Source organism: Gallinula chloropus (genome assembly GCF_964237585.1).
Source record: "Gallinula chloropus genome assembly, chromosome: 13".
NCBI classification, from domain to species: domain Eukaryota; kingdom Metazoa; phylum Chordata; class Aves; order Gruiformes; family Rallidae; genus Gallinula; species Gallinula chloropus.
Window position 1 is genome coordinate 13,309,244 of NC_140098.1, and position 17,567 is coordinate 13,326,810.

A 17,567-nucleotide genomic window follows, 5' to 3' on the forward strand; every position below is an offset into this window, starting at 1 on the left:
GGGCATCCCAAGGACCTTTCACCACAGCACTGGGGTCACCATTGTGTTTGTGTGGAGTACTTTGGCTTTCTCCTGGTGAGTGGAGGACTTCTGCTGATGAGAGGGAATTCCAAGTATCATAGAATCCCAGACTGGTCTGGGTTGGAAGGGACCCCAAGGGTCACAGAGCTCCAACCCCCCTGCCACAGGCAGGGACACCAACCTCCAGGCCTGGAGTTACACAAGGTTGCCCAGGGCCCCAGCCAACCTGGCCTTGAACACCCCCAGGGATGGGGCACCCACCCCCTCTCTGGGCAGCCCCTTCCAGCCCCTCACCACTCTCTCTGTAAAAAGCTTCCCCCTACTATCCAATCTAACTCTTCCTTCCTTTAGCTTCACCCCATATCCCCTTTGTCCTGTCAGTGTCTACCCTTTTAAAAAGTTGATTCCCCTCCTGTTCCTCTGCTCCCTTCAGGGGCAGGAAGGCTGCAATGAGGTCTCCCTGCAGCCTTCTCTCCCCCAGGCTGAACAAGCCCAGCTCCCCCAGCTTCTCTTCATAGGGGAGGTGCTTAAATAGACAAATTGATATGCAAGGTGTCTGTGTCCTCTGATGATAAAAATGTTCCCTCCTGAGGGTGGGAGCAGGGAGGGGAGGGGGGTGGTGTGGTCTAGTCCAAATCATTTTCAGAAATCAGTGTTAACTTCTGAAAGGACTCTTACTTCTAATTTCTTTTGTCTATTTAAGCCAGTGAAGAAAAAGAAGATAAAACGTGAGGTTAAGATTCTGGAGAACCTGCGTGGTGGCACCAACATCATCAACCTGATCGATACTGTCAAGGACCCTGTGGTAGGTGCCTGCGTGTGGCAGTGCCTGGGGTGGGTTTGCCCTCCTGCCAGCTGGGTGCAAGCAGGCTCCCCCTCCTTAGGGTCTCCTGTGGTGGGCTGCTTTGCATGGGTTTGTGTTCCCCTCCATGCACCCCAGACTCTTTTAACAACCCCTTAGTGACTCCTCTGAGTTTCCCTTGGCTGAGGGGGGAGAAGTTGTTGTTCTGTAAGGAAGCAGAGCTTGCAGCCTTCCAGCTTCTGCCAGGCCTCTGGAACAACAGTATCTGGCAGGGCAATTAGATATTAAGCACTCCTTGTCCTTCTGGTGGCTGTCCTGCCCAGTGACCAGAGGTCATATCTCTTGCCTGCATCACCACAGTTGCCCCCTTCACAGGAAGGGTTCTCTGACTAGCAGAGGTCACAGAGATAAAGTGACGCTGCTGTAGAGTTGGCAGCCCTGGCTGACATTCCTCCTGCCAAGGCTGTGAGGCCTTTGCCTCCAGTGGCACCTCTCTCCTCACCTGGTGCTGTGTCCCCTCCTTGGCCCAGGGAGGCCCTGTGCTGGCCAAAATGCCATGCCAGTGCTCGCTGCACAGGGTGAGAGCAGCGCTTGCTCTGCCTGCTCTGGGAGCAGAGCTGCGTTCCTCTCGCCGTCCTGCTCCTGCCTTGCTCTGGGGTAAGGGTTGGGTGAGAAGCAAAAGCTTTCTTGGGTGTCTTGGAGTAAAGAAAAGACCAAGAGGGTGTTTTAAACCACAATACTCTCTTTCTCTCTTGCAGTCAAAGACCCCTGCACTGGTGTTTGAGTACATCAATAACACAGATTTTAAGGTGAGCCTGCCTGAGGGTGGATGTGGGAAGCTTCCCGTTTCCATGAAGAGTGCTGGGATCTCAGGTTGTCAGATGCTCCTCACGAGCTATGGGGGGAGTTTGGGGTTTCCACCAATGTCAGCTTCACCCTCCTTTCCCCATGTAAATCAGAAAGCTGTAAATAGCCTCTAGACGAGCAGGGATCTAAAGTTTGTGTGCTGAATCTCCTCCCAACTTTGAGGAGGAAGTTCAACAGGTTCGATATCCTTACTCCCCTCTCAGTTCAGTGATCACAGCTGGGCTACACATTCAGCCTGAGTTGATCCCTGTGCTGCAATGCTCTTTTACAGCAACGTAGATGATGGAGCAGGTCACCCCCAATTTGTGCTGGAATCCTTCAGACCTGGGGACTGCAGGGTGGGAGAGGCTGGAGAACACATCTGGTGGGCCTGGCAATCTTGAATACATCTTAAGAGCTTTTCTGCTTGCCCAAGGCCAGCTCTTCTTATTTTTGGGGAGCTCTGAGTGGTATTGCTACTTCCCAAAATGGGGATACTGGTGTCTGAGCACAGCTGAGGCTACGTGTGCTACTGCAGTGCTGCTGGCAGGCAGCAGTGAGCTGAGGGACAGGCATGTAATTAGCAACTGCACCTATTTTAATGGCATCTTCCCTTCCTCTTATGTGAATCTGTACCCTAAGTCATTGAGTCAGTGATGGAGAATTAATTGAGTGGTTGTGGTTGCCATTAGAGAAACAGCAGTCACCCCCTGCCACGCTGCTCAGAGATGGCTTTTGTTCCGTGCTTTGCCCTCCCTGTTTGTGCCAGAACAGTAGGTGGGTACAGACCTGGGAAGATGCAGCTTCACCAAACACCCAGAGCAGGACCCTGGCTTGGTGTTGGTGGAGCAGCAGCAGCTTGTTGTCCATCCCACTGAGTGTCTCACCTGCAGCCCTGGTATTTCCCTGGGGTTGTGTGTCCTTCTGGAGTTGGTCTGGGGAGCCGAATCCTGCTGGGTGGGCCCCTGCGCATAGTCAGAGCTGCAGCCACGTTGGCAGTTGTGGTCCTGGTTTTTAATCTTACATAGAGGCTTACTGCAGAGGCTGGGCTAATAGTAACTTGGAGCAGCGTCTGCCCTGACAGCTCTGGGTGGGGAGACAAGTGTTGCCTCCATCAAATAAACAGCCATGAGAGGAGTGCGGCACGGTGACCCTTCGGGGCTAATTACAGCAGCCTGGGTTAGTCTGGGCTGTTCCAGTGCTGCATGTCCATTGGGAACATGGCCCTGTGGTTCTCCTGGGGACCCAGAAGGCTGATCCTGGAAGTTTTTCACTTCCTATTTAGAGATTTTAATTGTTTTAATATATGGCTTGAGACAAACCAGGTTGCTAGAGCAGCAGCACAGCTTGCTGAGGATTGTTTTTTGTGTCTCCTCATCAATGCTGTTACAATACTCTGCCATGTCCTATGGGGAAAAAATCATCAGAGTTATCACCATGTACCTGAAATATGCTCACAGTGTGGAAGGTGAAGTTGTTACTTGAGGCTGGTGGCTGATGGAGACTGAGCTGAAAAACATGGGACTTGGGGTATGTGGAGGGTCAGCCCTGCCGAGAGCCGTCGCCGGCAGCGCTGTGGCCAGTATGGCGACGTCAGTCTGGCCACAGCAGCAGTGAGAGTGCTCAGCTCTGGCTGTCACATTAGAAAGAGCTAAGGAGTTGGCAGCAGATCATTTTAGGCTCCTGGGAGAAGGGCTGGCTCCTCCAGGAGATGCAGATTCACCGCTGTCCAAGGCAAAGTATTGATGCTTTTGATGCTGACTGGGGCAAGGCAGGAATAACTTGTCTGGGGAATGTGGGCATGTTCCCCAGGGCATGCAGCATGGGCCTTCCTGCTCAGAGCTGATTTGTAACCTGAGTTTCACCAGCTGTGTTACTGGGTGTGTGGGTTACGTGGGCTACGCTCCCAGGAACTCTGCTGCCTGTTTGAGGAGGTTCTTGGGGCCACAGCTCAGTGGCAGGTTACAGAGCCACTGCTACACACAGGTACCTGTGGATTTCCTCTTCTATACGTGGCCCCTCGTGCTCTCTCCAACCCTGCTCTGAGCTGCCCTTGCCAAGCAAAGAGTGAATGAGACCACTTGTGTTGGAAGCCTTGGCTGGCCCTACAGCTCTGTACATGAGGCAGTTGGAGAGCACCCAGTCATAGTCCCCTCTGCTCCACAGTCAACATCTCCTCTGGCAGCCAGATTCTCCTGGAGTTGAGTGGCCTGTGAGCTAATCCTGGTGGCAGAGCCCTCTGCTCTTTGTTTTGAGGTGTGCTGCTGATGTGCCCGTCTCCACCCTGGCATCCAAATTCAGCAGCACTGCTGAGCACCGTGCATCTCCCTAGCAAGCTGCCTTCAGGGAGTGTGAGGGGGTGCCCCAGGCAGCTTGGGTGCAACCAACTGACCACTTTCCTCTGTGCTGTGACAAACAGTTTCTCACCAGCTTGGATGTCTCCTCCATAGTCTTCTTTCTGACAGTTTCTTGGCTTCAATGTTCTTTTTTGCTTGACACTGTTAATACTTCCCCCCTCCCCGTGCCATGCAAGTGGCAGGATGTTACTGGTGTCTGTGCAGCTGTGAAAAAGGCTGCTGGGCTTCCTTAACTCAGTGCATGGGCGAAGCTGTGATCTGGGGGGACCTGAGCCAGGGACCTAAGTGGCTGATTCCAGAAGCACAAGCTTGAATTCCACGGTCAGCTGGGTAACCCTCAGTGAAGTGTCTTCTGCGAATCCGTTTCAAACTAGAGATGAGGTGCTTGTCCTTCAGCTGCTGGCTGCTCCCATACTTTGTGCAGTCTGTGAGCATATAGGGTGCTGTGCCTTTCATTGCCCTGGAGAGTTAAATCCCCCAGGGAAAGGAGCAGGCAGAGCCAGGTCTGCAGGAGCAGGGCTGAGCTGCCTTGCGATTTCATTCTTAAAACACACTGGCAGGTTTAAAGCTGAAGAAGAGGAGATGAGTGAAGAAAGGTGAGCAATGAAAGCTTGCCTCAGGATGTTCAGCCCAGTGGGATTGTGGGGGCAGAGAGCTTTTGAGTCAGACCTCCCACTTTGTGCACACCTCAGTGAATTTTCAGGCCGAGTTGCTGGGAGGGAAGTGTCCATGTTTTGTCCTGACCTATCCAAGGTTAGTTTAAAAAAACAGTTGTTGCCCTGTGAGGGTGATGCAGAAGTATGAATGGTTCTTGTCCCTTGTATGGCTGCTGAGGCTGGAATGCTTTGGGAACTCCCTCCTCTGCTGGTGCTGCCTGCCCTGCACCCCAAAGCAGCGTCTCCTCTGACAGCTCCTCACAGCCACCCTGTTGCTATGCAGACACTGCTTCCTGCACGTAGCCAGCTGTGTTGCTCCCTCATGGGAGGAGAACAAGCATTTAGCACCTGCCAGCCCTGTGGAGGCATGTCTCTGCCTCCTTGGGCACCAACAGGATTAGTTTTGCAGTTGGTTACATGATGCCTGCCAAAATAGCAGGCAAAGCTGAAGGGGTTGGGGGCTACTTACAGGTTTGATGTTGGCTCATGCTCTGTGTGCAGAAGGGAGACCAGCCCAGGTCTGTATGGCCTCACACAGTCAGTGCTGGCAACAAGCTGAGCAGATGGTTGAGCTGGGTCCGAGTGATCCTCACGGTGATGGTTCTGATAGTTTTACCGCCAGCCAGCCCTGGGAGCAGAGCAGGGGATGTGTCTGTAAAGGAGCCTCCTCCTCACCCTGCTGGGCTGGGCAAAGGGGCTTTGGAGCCTGCTGTCAGGGCTGCATGGGGCAGCTGCTGCACAGGGCTCTGTCCTTCAGAGCCTTCTCCACTCCCCAGCTGCTTGCTGGGGCTGGGCACGCTCCCACAGGGATGGGTCCCCACTGCCAGGGGGGCCCAGGCACTGCCAGGGAGTCAGGGGCGCTGGGTTTTGCAGGCATTGCAGGGAAGAGCTGCTTGCCCAGCAGCTGCCTTTGCTGCAGGCTGTGAGTGGAGGAGCGACAGCATTGTGGGCCTGAGAAGAAAGGCATCGGTGACCTCCCTTCTGTCCCTTCCCTGGTGACAGGCAGCAGAGGCAGGGGAGCCAAGGCATGGAGAGAATGAGGTCTGGCCATGTTCTACACTGCCTCCCCTGCCCTTCTCACCCTGAGGCACTGATGGTGAACAGGGTGGGAGTTCCCAGGAAGACACAGTTGTAGCGTCCGTGTCCCCCCACGGTGTTTATTACCTTAGCAAACTCATGGGAGGGTTTGGCTGTCATCTGCTGGCTCTGGGACACACACTGGGGCCCTGTGGGAAATCTATCCCACTGTAGCTTGTGGCTGTGTCTCTCTTGCTTCCTTGCTCACCCCTTTGCTTCAGGGGGTTGCTGTGAAGTGTTAGGGTCATCCAGGCTCCTAAAAATACAGTGCAGCTTGTGTCCCAGAGGCCGTGGAAGCTCTGCATGTGACACTTACATTGTCACAGGGTGTCCCAGAGCAGTATTGGGGGTGCTGGTGCTGTTTGGAGCTGGCCCTAAGTTAGGCAGGATCCTGAGGATCTGGGCATGGGCCTGGAGGGGGTCCAGGGCCAGAGCTGTTTTCTTGGACAGTGAATTTCAATCCCTTGCTCTGGGATTTCTCCTGAAGCTGCCAAGTGGTGCCCATGACAGCAACTGGCTCCAGCGCTGATGCAATCGGTGATTGACTGAGCTGTGATATGATCCCCGTTGGAAAGGGCAGAGGGTCCGGTCCTGCTGCTCCCTGGGAGTGTCCTTCCCTGCCCTGTCCCCAGAGGGGAGCAGAGCCTTGTGGGGTCAGGCTGGCACCGCTGCCACTGACAGATGGAGAGCAAATCACCAATGTGGGGCCAGTTGTGTGACCTGGCATGGGAGAGCAGCAGAGTGCTGAGCTCTCCGGTGACGGTGCTGGTGGCACAGTGCAGGTTAAAGTGCACCCTGGGTCTTTGTGGCTTCCACATGAGCAGCCACAGGAGGATGTGGAGGAGGAGGGTGGCCAACATGTGCTGGCAACAAATGCTGCTTCCCTGAGACCCGTGAGTGTTGGTGCTCTTGAGTTGTGTCAGCCTTTATGGTGGGATAGAGAGGAGCCTGTGCAGCTCTAAGGCTGTGCCTGCCCTTTGTGCATCCCCACCCCATGCTCCTTTAGGTTAACATTTTCCTCTTCCCCCACATTGAGCACTTGGAAGCCTTTTTCATGCAATCCCAGCCTGCCTGCTCTGAATGCCATTATCTGTGTCCTCGAGTCACCATGAGGACTTTGCATGTGAATGAAGAGGCAAGATCATCGGTGCCAGCCTCAGCATGCTCTGAAGGGCTTGCTCTGCCCTCCTTGGACAGACAGCCTGCCTCTCCTGACAGAGGATGGGACAGGGCCGAATCATTCCAGTAGTATATTGTGGGATCTCTTGCATCCCTTGTGGATGTCCTGGCAGGTCTGGAACTGGCACAGCCCTCGAGAGTCACTGGAGGCAAAGGGGGTTTGGCATGGGGATAGCATTTAGGGGCAGGTGGGGTGCAGGAAACAAAACTAATCCAAAACTGGAGCATTTATTTTTGTTTCTCTCGCTCTTTTTTTTTTTTTTGTTTGTTTTTTGGTTTTTTTCCCTTCCTCCCCAAATCTATTTCAGCAACTGTACCAGATCCTGACCGACTTTGATATTCGGTTCTATATGTATGAGCTGCTGAAGGTGAGTGGCACTGCTTCTGGTGGGCTGGAGGTGGGGACTGGGAGTGAGAGAGGCTGTAGCAGGGCTCTCAGGGTGGTGCTACCAAGTGGGTCCTTCTGTGTTCGATGCAGAACTCCTGTCTCATAACCTGGGAAGGTTTGGGAAGAGATCTGGTTACCTGGCTTGTTGCTGTGAGGTATTAGAGCCAAACTGGGGACCTTCGGTCACCTCCAAAGAGTCTCTGATTCCCTGGGGTCTGTTCTTTCCCCACAGAGTGTTTCTGGTCACTGGTGGCTGGGTAGGGATGTGCTTGTTCTCCCTGTTTTTTCAGCACTGTTGAGCTGTTAGGAGGAAGGTAACTCACTCCCAGCCCGTACCAGCGCCAAGGGGCGTTTGCAGGGCTGTGGAGCTGGGGACTTCTGAACACACCAGGGAGAGCAGAAGGGAGGAGGGGTTGCCAGCTCCAAGCTTTCTGGAGCAGTATTCAAATGCAGCCCCAGAAGGGCACTTCTGTCTGCTTGGTCTTATGTCCCTGTGTCTCTTAACACTTCAAGAACAGTCTGGCCAGGTTGGTGCCTTGTAGTCACAACCCTGCAGGTAGTCTTGGGGGAGTAAACCTTCTGGTTGTGCTGGCTGTTAGATGTGCATATAATGGGGGGTATTTTTGTCCTGAGATCTCCCAGCCAAAGCTTTCTCTGCCCCTCTGACAAGGGGTGAAGAGTGCCCTGAACACCTCCTTTTAACTTGCCCCTCCCATGGAGTCATACAGCAGATCTGTGAGAGCTGCTGCACTGCCTCTCCGGGGTCTGTGGGGGGGCAGCAGGGCATTAGGGTGAGCTGACAGATTTGGGCTGATCCCAGAACTGTTCTGGGATGGCAGTTCTTAGGTCCCCTGCCCCTGGAAATGAGTGACACAGGCTAAGGAAATCGCTTTGTGCTCCAGGACTTGCTGACAGCAGGAGACTTCCTGAAATAAACAGATCTAGTGGGCTTTAGGGAGGCTGCACCCCCAAACTTGCTGCAGCTCTCTGCAAGGGAAAGACCTTCCTCCTGCAGGTTGGAGGGAGCCTGAGGCAACCCAGGATTTGGGTGGAAGGGGTTATGAGGCTTAAATGATCCAGCCTTGCAAGGACAGAGACACTGGGAACAGCATCATCCCTGGAAGCAGTTTTTCCAGCCTCTTAGAGATCTCCTGTACTGGTGATTCCAGTCACTGTTAGCTGTGACTGTTGGCTGTCAGGCTGTGTGTCACAGCAGGGACACTCACAGAGGCCTGGCTGAGACAAGGGGTTCCCTCCTCCTCCTCCACATCTCGCTGCAGCGGGGCCCAAGGACAGTGTCACTTCCCTGACACTGATGTCCTGGATATTGAATGCCTGCAGTCTGTACCCTCCTTCCCTGCTGCTGGAGACCTCAGAGCATCTGATAGATGTTGATGGATGGATCTCCCTCCCCCTTAGAGATGAGGAAACAACATTCTCACCCCCTTGCTCAAGGCAACAGCTGCAGTGGGGGGGGATGGGGGAGCAAATGGTGCCAGGTCACAGAGCTGGAGAGCTTGTGTGTGTTCCTGCCTTCAAGCCTTAGGCAGTATCCTGCTCCCTCCTGTGCTGTTGCCTGTCTTCTGTAAGTGCAGCTTGGGTTTCATGAGCAAGGCAGAGTTGAGTTAACAGCTTAGGTGTGTTTTGGGACACAGGTGGAAAGCTGCACTAGAAGGCCATCAGACTGCATGCATGTAAGGGTCCTCCCCTTCCAGGGAAGACAGCAGGACCTAGAAAGGTCAGGGCTACCTAGGTTGGAGTATTGGGCAGGTAGAACCCAATAGGACATCTCCCTGCACCAAGTTCTTAAAAACCCGAGCAGGGAAGACTGCTGCAGGAGCTGTGACTGCAGCAGGACACGAGATCAGCACAGTCTGTTGCCAGCTTGTCACCTCATGTGCAGCCAAAGAGACCAAACTGATGGCTTCTCAGGTGGGGGTTGCAGCCCTTCCTGGTGGACAGGACACTCATGCTCCTGGCCAGAACTGTTCTGTTCTTACTGCTCTGACTGTGGTTATGGGTGTGCCTAATGTGTGTATGTGTGTTTGCCAGGCCCTGGATTATTGCCACAGCATGGGGATCATGCACAGGGATGTCAAGCCCCACAACGTCATGATAGACCACCAACAGAAAAAGGTACTGTGGCACCAGGGCTTGAAGCTGGGATGTTTCCAGGGCAGCTCCATCCTCTGCCTGGGCAGCTGTACTTACCCTCCACCTGTGCCTGCATCAGAGGTGGCTGGAGTCCCGCTGGGGAGCACTGCAGTGGGTGTCTGTGGCTTGGAGGGTGATCTTCCCCACAGCCAACCCCACTGGGTTCCTTTGAGAGGAGCAGCTCTGGGGTGTTTATCTCCATCTGGGGAGGTGTAGGGGTGTTTATCTCCATCTGGGGAGGTGTGGCAGGAGGGTGCAGAGCCCCTGGACAGAGGAGGGCTGGCACTGTCTGAAATACACGTGGATATTTTTAACTAGGGAATGCAGGCTGCTCCTGCAGCACAGCCTGCTTGTCCTGCAGTTGCTTCCTCACTTCAGGGACATGGTAGTGAGATCACATGAAATGTTTGTACCCAGCTTGCTACCATGGAGCTTCCCCAGCCCCTCGTGGTACTTATACCTCGTTGGGTGCTGTGTACCTGTCTCTCAGGGGACCTGGGACTTGCAGCAGCAAATTAGTTGCTGGTCTACGTGTCCCTCTCCATCAGTGGTGGCTGCATGGGCAAGGCCAGGTGTGTAAGGAGGGGGAAGTCTCTTCCCAGGTCCTTCAGTAACACGGCAGGTTGTCTGTCCCTGTGGCTGCAGGGTAGATGATCTGCCTTGAAGGATGTGGTGGGTTCCCCTCCTACCTCATGTCCTGCTCTCAGCCCCCTGTTGAAATCAATGCTGCCTTCAGCCTGGCCCCTCTAAACAGTAGGGTAAGGCAGCTTGCCTTTGCCAGCTCTGTTATGCTCATGTCCACTGCGGCTGGTGGTGCTGGTGAGGAGCTAGTTGCCCAAGAATGACAGTGTGCTTGGACTCAGGAGGCAGAGGAGTTCTCTAAGCTGGACTTTGTCCCACCACCTGGTGATAGGGGGAGGGAAGAACCTGATCACAGCACCTCAAGAGAGCATCTTCTGCTGTCAGAGAGCATCTCCTGCCCTCTGAGAGCCTCCCTGCATCCCGGGCTCCATACTGGTATCACAGGATTGAGTGGTCTGGGCAATGTGGCTTCACCTACCCAACTCTCACTGAGGCTTCTTACTCTGTGTCTCCTTCTCACGTGTTCAGCTGCGGCTCATAGACTGGGGTCTGGCCGAATTCTACCATCCAGCTCAGGAATACAATGTCCGTGTGGCCTCTAGGTACTTCAAAGGACCGGAGCTCCTTGTGGACTACCAAGTAAGAGTCTTCCTCCTCCTTGCTAGCCACTTGTGGTTGCACTTTGCCACCTTTGGTTTGTCCTGCCAGGGCACTGCCTGGGTTGGGAAGAGCCTGGCTCAGAGGGCAAAAGGGAACAGGACCGCGGTGAGCGTGCCTTTTCTGACAGCTTCTCCTTTTTCCCCCCAGATGTATGACTACAGCTTAGACATGTGGAGTTTAGGCTGTATGCTGGCAAGCATGATCTTCCGAAAGGAGCCCTTCTTCCATGGCCAGGACAATTATGACCAAGTAAAGACTTTGTTACCTGGCTTATTTCATGAGATACTGGTCACTGTGTGTACAGTGGGGAGGTTCTGGGCATCAGGCTGGGAGGATGTTGCTACGTGTTTAGTTAAGCCATCTTATGCTTCATGGCCTTCAGCAGGAGACTTGTTTTCTGCATGTGTTGCAAAAATAAGTTTCAAGGGAGTTATTCCTTCCAGCTGGGATGTTTCCAGAAGGAGAGCTTTTAGATTTGGGTGGCTCTGCCTCTGCAAAGGAGCGGTGGCCTGCCCGTGTGCTGTCTCTCAGTGTACCTCTTGTTCCAGCTGGTTCGCATCGCAAAGGTCCTGGGCACAGATGAGCTGTATGGGTATCTCAAGAAGTACCACATAGAACTGGACCCCCACTTCAATGATATCCTTGGCCAGTAAGTGAAGAAGTTAAATGCTGCCTTTTTCCCTTGTAACGCAATGAGGGAGATAAACTGGTGTCCGTCCCCTTGAAGGACTCAGCAAAGACCTGCTTTCATCTTCTGGGTCATGATGCTGCTTGCAGGCCTCCCATGCTGCTCATGTCATCTCAGGAGGTCACTGAAATGCAGGCTCTTTCCTCTTGCCTCTCCCATGATCCAAGAACCATCCTGTTCCTTCTTTCTCCTGCTCCTTGACATCCTGGAGATGTAGACGCTGGAGCTGAGTGTGGGCTGAGGGGCTCATAATCTCCCAGTTGAGATTTCTGAGAAGGACAAGAAGTGGATGGGACAGTGAGGACTTCTGTGAGGCTGGTTGGCAAACCAGAGCACCTCTGGTCCCAAGGGTGTCACCCTGCCTGCCACATGCTGCTGTCTCGTCCCTGTAGACAGACAGGAACATGCAATACTGTGCCTTCTCCAGGTATAGGACACCCAGGCAATGGTGTGCCTGAAGAAGAGGGCTTTCCCCCTTCAGCACGTGCTTGCTGAGCAGCAGCTTGTGCAAGGAAGAGCTGTAGACAGTGTCCATCACATCCATCTTTCCTTTGAGGTGTATAGTGGCAGGTGGTTCCCCCAGGGCCCTTGGGTACTGCTGTGCCAGGCAGTGACATCTGGTCCCTTTGCAGGCACTCCCGGAAGCGCTGGGAGAACTTCATCCACAGTGAGAACAGACACCTGGTCAGTCCTGAAGTCCTAGACCTCCTGGACAAGCTCCTGCGATACGACCATCAACAGCGGCTGACTGCCAAGGAGGCCATGGAGCATCCCTATTTCTGTGAGTCCATGCTGAAGTTGGGGCCAGAAGGCTCTTGGCTTGTGGGGGCAAGGGTCAGCTCCCCATTCTGGAAAAGCCTTAGCAGCTCTGTGGGTTTTGAGGGACAGTAGTTTGCCAGGGTGGAGCTTCCCCTTTATTAAATGCTGTTTCCCCTTCCTGCCTGGTCTGTGTCTCCTGCAGATCCAGTGGTAAAGGAGCAGTCCCAGCCCAGCTCAGAAAATGCTGTGCTCTCCAGTGGCCTGACAACAGCACGATGAAGACTGGAAAACGACGGGTAATTCAAGATGTTTACAAATAAAAAACAACCTTCGGTCACACAGTGAAGGGAAAAGAACCAAGGACACCCCCCCCTTCCTTCCCCTCCCCTTGATACTTGGCAGAAATCTAACCTTGGGGGGGGGTAGTCATAAACCTCAGTTCCTCTCTGGTGGTTGTGGTTAATGTAACTCTAACCCTGTGGTACCAAAGCCCTGGGCAAATGGTCTTGCAAGAGCTAAACATGTAGTGATGTCCCCAGGGCTCAACACAACTGATTCTGGTTCACGTCTCTATGGATCCTTCTCTTCCTTCTCAGTCCAGCCTTCCCCACCATGCTGATGGGGACAAATTGGTTGTTCCACCATCAGCCCTTAGCATGCCTCTTTCTAAACATGCCTTTCTCCCTTGTAGACTCTGGATGAACCAAATTCAGGCTGGGGGTCAGCAGGTGTAACTCTATTTGGAGGCCCAAGTCCTACTGCTCACTCTGGGCTTGAATTTGGCCCTTGAACTCCAGTTCCAAGTGTGAATGCCAGGGCAGTTGGGGGGAGGGGGGAGGTCCAACAAAACCAGCCCACAAACCCAGCAGCATCTCAGGATTGTTTTGGAGCATAAAATTAAGGCACTGATCCAAGTTCCCAGGGAGAGGCAAGATCCCCCCCCCCCCTCCCAGTGTGTTTGACAAAGGCTCGCTCCAAGAAGAAACTCAGTAGACCTGCTTTGGAAACTGGTGAATGTGAGGGCTGCTCTGGGGGCAGGAGGGAGGAGAGACTGTCCAGGCTTTCCCACCGAGCTCAGGAAAGTCAGTGTTGCAAGACTTCTTGTGATAGGTGTGCAACCACGTACCTCATGACGTGGCTCCCATGAGAATTCATGCCAGGATGCAGACTTGTGCCAGAGCACGGCTCTGGAGGGGATCCACCCAGCACCGCGGGATGGAGGGGCGGAGAGCGTGGGGAGGGTCAGCAACCAGCATCGTGTCTCTCGGGGAGGGGGCTGTGCAGCTACTGACCCAGGACTTGGGATCCCACGTAGTGTTCTAACCAAGTCAGCCGTTCATTGAATTCTGGGGTGCCGATCCTGTTGCGGGGGGTGGGGGGTTCATCTTGTGGGTTCTTTCTTCAGATCCCTCGATGGCTTTAGAGCCCCACAATTCACAGTTGCCTCCTCTACTTGTTCTGTGTGTTAACTTCATCAAGTGGTTCTGGTGACACTCAAACCTAGAAGCTGGAGATAGTGTTTTCCCACCAGCACCTAACCACAGAATTTCCTTCTGCGGCATTGTTGAACTAGTTAATTTTTATAAGGTTGCAATGTTTCTATTTGAAACATCTGTTTACATTCCATAATCCAATAAAGTTCTATTGGCATCGATAGCAGGTAAATCCATTTGTATAATTCACTGAAACCAATAAATATCTATACATCTGACTGGCTGCTGTCTCCAATCTATGGGCTGCCTTAGGAGTGAGAGGTACAGGCGTTGCCTCCTCAAGGAGGGCAGGTTGGCTCTTCCAGCCCCTCTGGTCTGAGTAGTTTGGGATCTCTTGGTCTTTGGTGCTGTCAGCCTGGAGGGTTTCACTGTGGCAGATTGTCCTGGCTTCCCCAGGGCCTCAGAGGAGGTACAGGGTGTTGGGTACGTGGTGTGGGAGTTGCCCATACCCAAGGTAGCTGTGTCTGTCCATGATGTTGGCTGGTCAGATGAGAAGTCACACCTGTGGCTGGAAGTTGTGGGTTCTCCCCATGTGTGTCTCCCTCAGTGTGGGGCAGTGGCTTTGTCTGAAGCTGTACTGAGCAGGGAGTAGCTGTGCCTTCCTCCTGTGCCAGGATGCAGCTGGTGCACAAGGGAGTCTGGGTGAGGAGCAGTTTGGGGTGGTGCTGCCATCCCACGGGGTCCTTGCTAACACTGACCTTCCCACAGATGTTGCTGTAGGCTTTGGCGAGTGTTCCCAGCCCTCTGTCCTTCCATCTGCCTGGCCTGAGAGGTGTGGGGGTGGCTGATGCTCTTACCTGTGCTGGTACCCAGCAAGGTCGATTTGGGACTTGAACATCCATTTCTGAACTGACTTTAAACATGCACTGAGCTGCCCCAATGAGCAGAGGTGAGGGCAGATGTTCCTGCTGCTGTGGGAGAAACATGGGAGATGTTTCTGCCCATTTCCCAGCTCTTGTGCATTGGCCTTCCCAGGTCCTGCAGAGCCCAGGCAGGAGAGGTCGGGGGAGGAGAATGGGTTTAGTGTGGCAGTTCTGACAGGTGAAAACATTGATCATTTGTACCTGAGTGGTTGGCAGTGTCTGAAACTGCTGGGGAGGTTTCATGGTGGTGCTTTGGGCAGCACCAGCTCAGCAAACCCCAGTCAGGAATTACATCCTGGTGCCCTCCAGCAAGGCTCTTCCAGCAAGTGAAAGGCAAATGGCTTTGGCTTTCCCTGGTTGTGGTAACCAGAGAGGCTGGAACAACCTGCCCTGCCCCTCCCCACCCCGCTCTGGGCTAGGGTGAGCTGTGGCAGATCCATCCTGGAGAGAAACTCCAGGAGTAAGCACAGCCTGGGAGCAGGGAGGGTGTGGAGTCCCCAGAGCTGGTGGGGATGCTTCTGCAGCTCAGGCCAGCTCCTCTGGGCACCCATTGGCCTTTCAGCACAGGAAGCAGGACACCCTGCTCTCCTCAACCTTGGCGAAGCATCATTTTACCTGTAGGAGCTGGAGAGGAGCTTCTTGTCCTTAAGAGGGAAGGAGGGAGGGTGGGGAACAGGCATCTTGTGGCGATTTTTCCTGGACAAAGTTGGGAGAGTCCTGGTGCACATCTTGGTCTTGCAGCTGGCCTGGCCCCAGGGTTGCAGCAGGTTTGAGCTGGGTTTGCCATGGGCCATGTGAGGGGACAGGCTCAATACCAGGCCCATGGCAAACCTTGAGGTGTGGGGGAGAAGGGGATAGTAAGCAGCTGTGCTGGCTTATCCATGCCTCTTGCAAGGCTGCTGTGGTGAGCAGGGTCTTCCCTGGGGCAAGAGGAGATGTTTGACTTGGCCTAGGAGGTTGGGGAGGAAAAACATCCAACCTTCTGTCTGGATGCCCAGTGCTGCTCTGCTGGGCTGTGCCTTTCCCCTGCCTTGCTTGGCCCTGCCTTCCCCCCTCACCCTGCCACCCCTTCTAAAGCTGTGGAGCCCCCCCCATCCCCTATCCAGAGGGTCCTGGGGTTGCAGCCAGGCCTGGCTGGGAGCTGGGTGGCCGGAGGTGGGGCACCATTCCCAGCCACCTCCCTGCTTCGTGGCGAGCTGGCAGTGCCCTGTAACGCTCACTTCCCTCCTCCCCTCTCTCCTCAGGTCCGATGCTGTTGCTCCCAATTTTCCATAAGCAGAATGAGAACCAAATCAGAGGTGCAGTCGGCGCGTGTAGAGTGACGGCGTGCGGCCTGCGCGGCGCGGGCAGGGCCGGGAGCGGGGCGGCGCCTGGCGGGACGGCACTCGCCTCACTATGACCACAGCCCTCCTCTCGGAGTGTTAAAGGTTCTTCTGCCTTTGGTTCCTTGTTGAGCTCTTCCTGACCCAGAATGTGTGGAACTGTGAAGGGTGTTGGTTGTTGGTTAGTTGTTCCTTCCTCCGTTCTGGCTGTTCCCCCAAGCACCCCCTTTCCCAACCCCCCACCTCTGACGGACCAGTTAGCCGGCTCGTGCCCATCTCTGCCAGGACGTGGGGGTGGCAGGGGATGTAGTCTCACAATGGACAGTTCTATATGATGACTAAAAGAATTCTATATTGTTGAATAAAAGTTTTAAAAGAAGCACACGAGGAGGAGTATTCAGTGGGGAGGGAGCCATGGGGCAGGACCAGCCACACTGGAGGACTGAATCATAAAATCCTAGGACGGTTTGGAAGGGACCTCAAAACCCATCTGATTCCACTCCCCTGCCCTAGGCAGGAACAGCCTCCACTAGCTTAGGTGCCCCAAGCCCCATCCAACCCAGCCTTGAACCCTGCCAGGGGAGCCCCAGCTTCTCTGGGCACCCTGTGCCAGGGCCTCCCCCTCCCCAGGAAGGATTTCTGCCTCCCAGCCCCTCCCCAGCTGCCCTCCTGCAGCTGAAGGCCGTTCCCCTGGGCCTGGCCCTCCCTGCCCTCAGCACCAGCCCCTCTCCAGCTCTTCTGGAGACCCTTGAGGGATGGGAAGGGGCTCAGAGCTCTCCCCAGAAGCAGCCTTCTCTTCTCCGGGCTGAGCCATAGAATCACAGAAGGCTTTGGGTTGGAAGGGACCTCAAAGATCATTGAGTTCCAACGCCTGGCCATGGGCAGGGACACCCTCACAAGCCCAGGTTGCCCAAAGACCGATCCAACCTGGCCTTGAACCCAGCCAGGGATGGGGCTCCCACAGCCTCTCTGGGCAACCTGTGCCAGGGCCTCCCTGTGCCAGGGCCTCCCCATCCTCAGAGTAAAGAATTCCTTCCTCACATCTCACCTGACCCTGCCCTCTGCGTCCTGTCACCACACTCCCTGGTCACCAGCCCCTCTCCCACTCTCCTGTGGGACCCCTTTAAATATTGATACACCACAGCTAGGTCACCCCAGAGCCTTCTCCAGGCTGAACCAGCCCAGCTCTCCCAGCCTGGCTCCAGAGCAGAGGGGCTCCAGCCCTCCCACCATCTCCGTGGCTCCTCGGGACTCACTCCCACAGCTCCATGTCCCCCTTGCCCTGGGGACCCCCGAGCTGGAGGCAGCACTGCAGGGGGGTCTGTGTCCCAGAGCGGAGCAGAGGGGCAGAATCCCCCTTTCCCAGCCCTGCTGGTCCCGCTGCTGGGGATGCAGCCCAGGACATGGGGGACTTTTCTCTCCTGTAGTCCCATTCCTTCACTTCCAGGTATGTTTCCCTACACAGTCACCCCTTGTACTGAAGCTGCCCAGGCTCAGGGTCTGAGGCAAGGCTCCAGACCTGCTGGGAGTTCCCAAGGAGAGGAGCTCAGGTGAGGAGCTGTGCTCTCCTGCTAGCACAGCAACCCCACAGTGTTGCTTGCCCAGCCCTGGGCAGTGGCTGAAGTGGAAAGCAAAAGTGGATCCTCACACAAAGCCTGTGTGTGGTACAGGTGGTGATCTGCCAACATCACCCTGGTGTGTCACAGCTGGAGACGTGCCG

General features: G+C 54.7%; 1 protein-coding gene across 1 annotated transcript in view; it reads left to right on the plus strand.

Moving 5' to 3' along the window:
- Positions 1-16,226, plus strand: part of CSNK2A2 (casein kinase 2 alpha 2) — a 28,293-nt gene extending 12,067 nt beyond the window's left edge. Inside the window, exons 3-12 of the mRNA XM_084270006.1 lie at positions 725-826; positions 1,582-1,632; positions 7,247-7,306; positions 9,379-9,462; positions 10,591-10,701; positions 10,870-10,971; positions 11,271-11,371; positions 12,043-12,191; positions 12,372-12,465; positions 15,770-16,226. Of these exons, the coding sequence (XP_084126132.1) occupies positions 725-826; positions 1,582-1,632; positions 7,247-7,306; positions 9,379-9,462; positions 10,591-10,701; positions 10,870-10,971; positions 11,271-11,371; positions 12,043-12,191; positions 12,372-12,448 (837 nt within the window). The 3' untranslated portion in view covers positions 12,449-12,465; positions 15,770-16,226. The remainder of the gene's footprint in view (positions 1-724; positions 827-1,581; positions 1,633-7,246; positions 7,307-9,378; positions 9,463-10,590; positions 10,702-10,869; positions 10,972-11,270; positions 11,372-12,042; positions 12,192-12,371; positions 12,466-15,769) is intronic.
- The last annotated feature ends 1,341 nt before the right edge of the window (positions 16,227-17,567 follow it).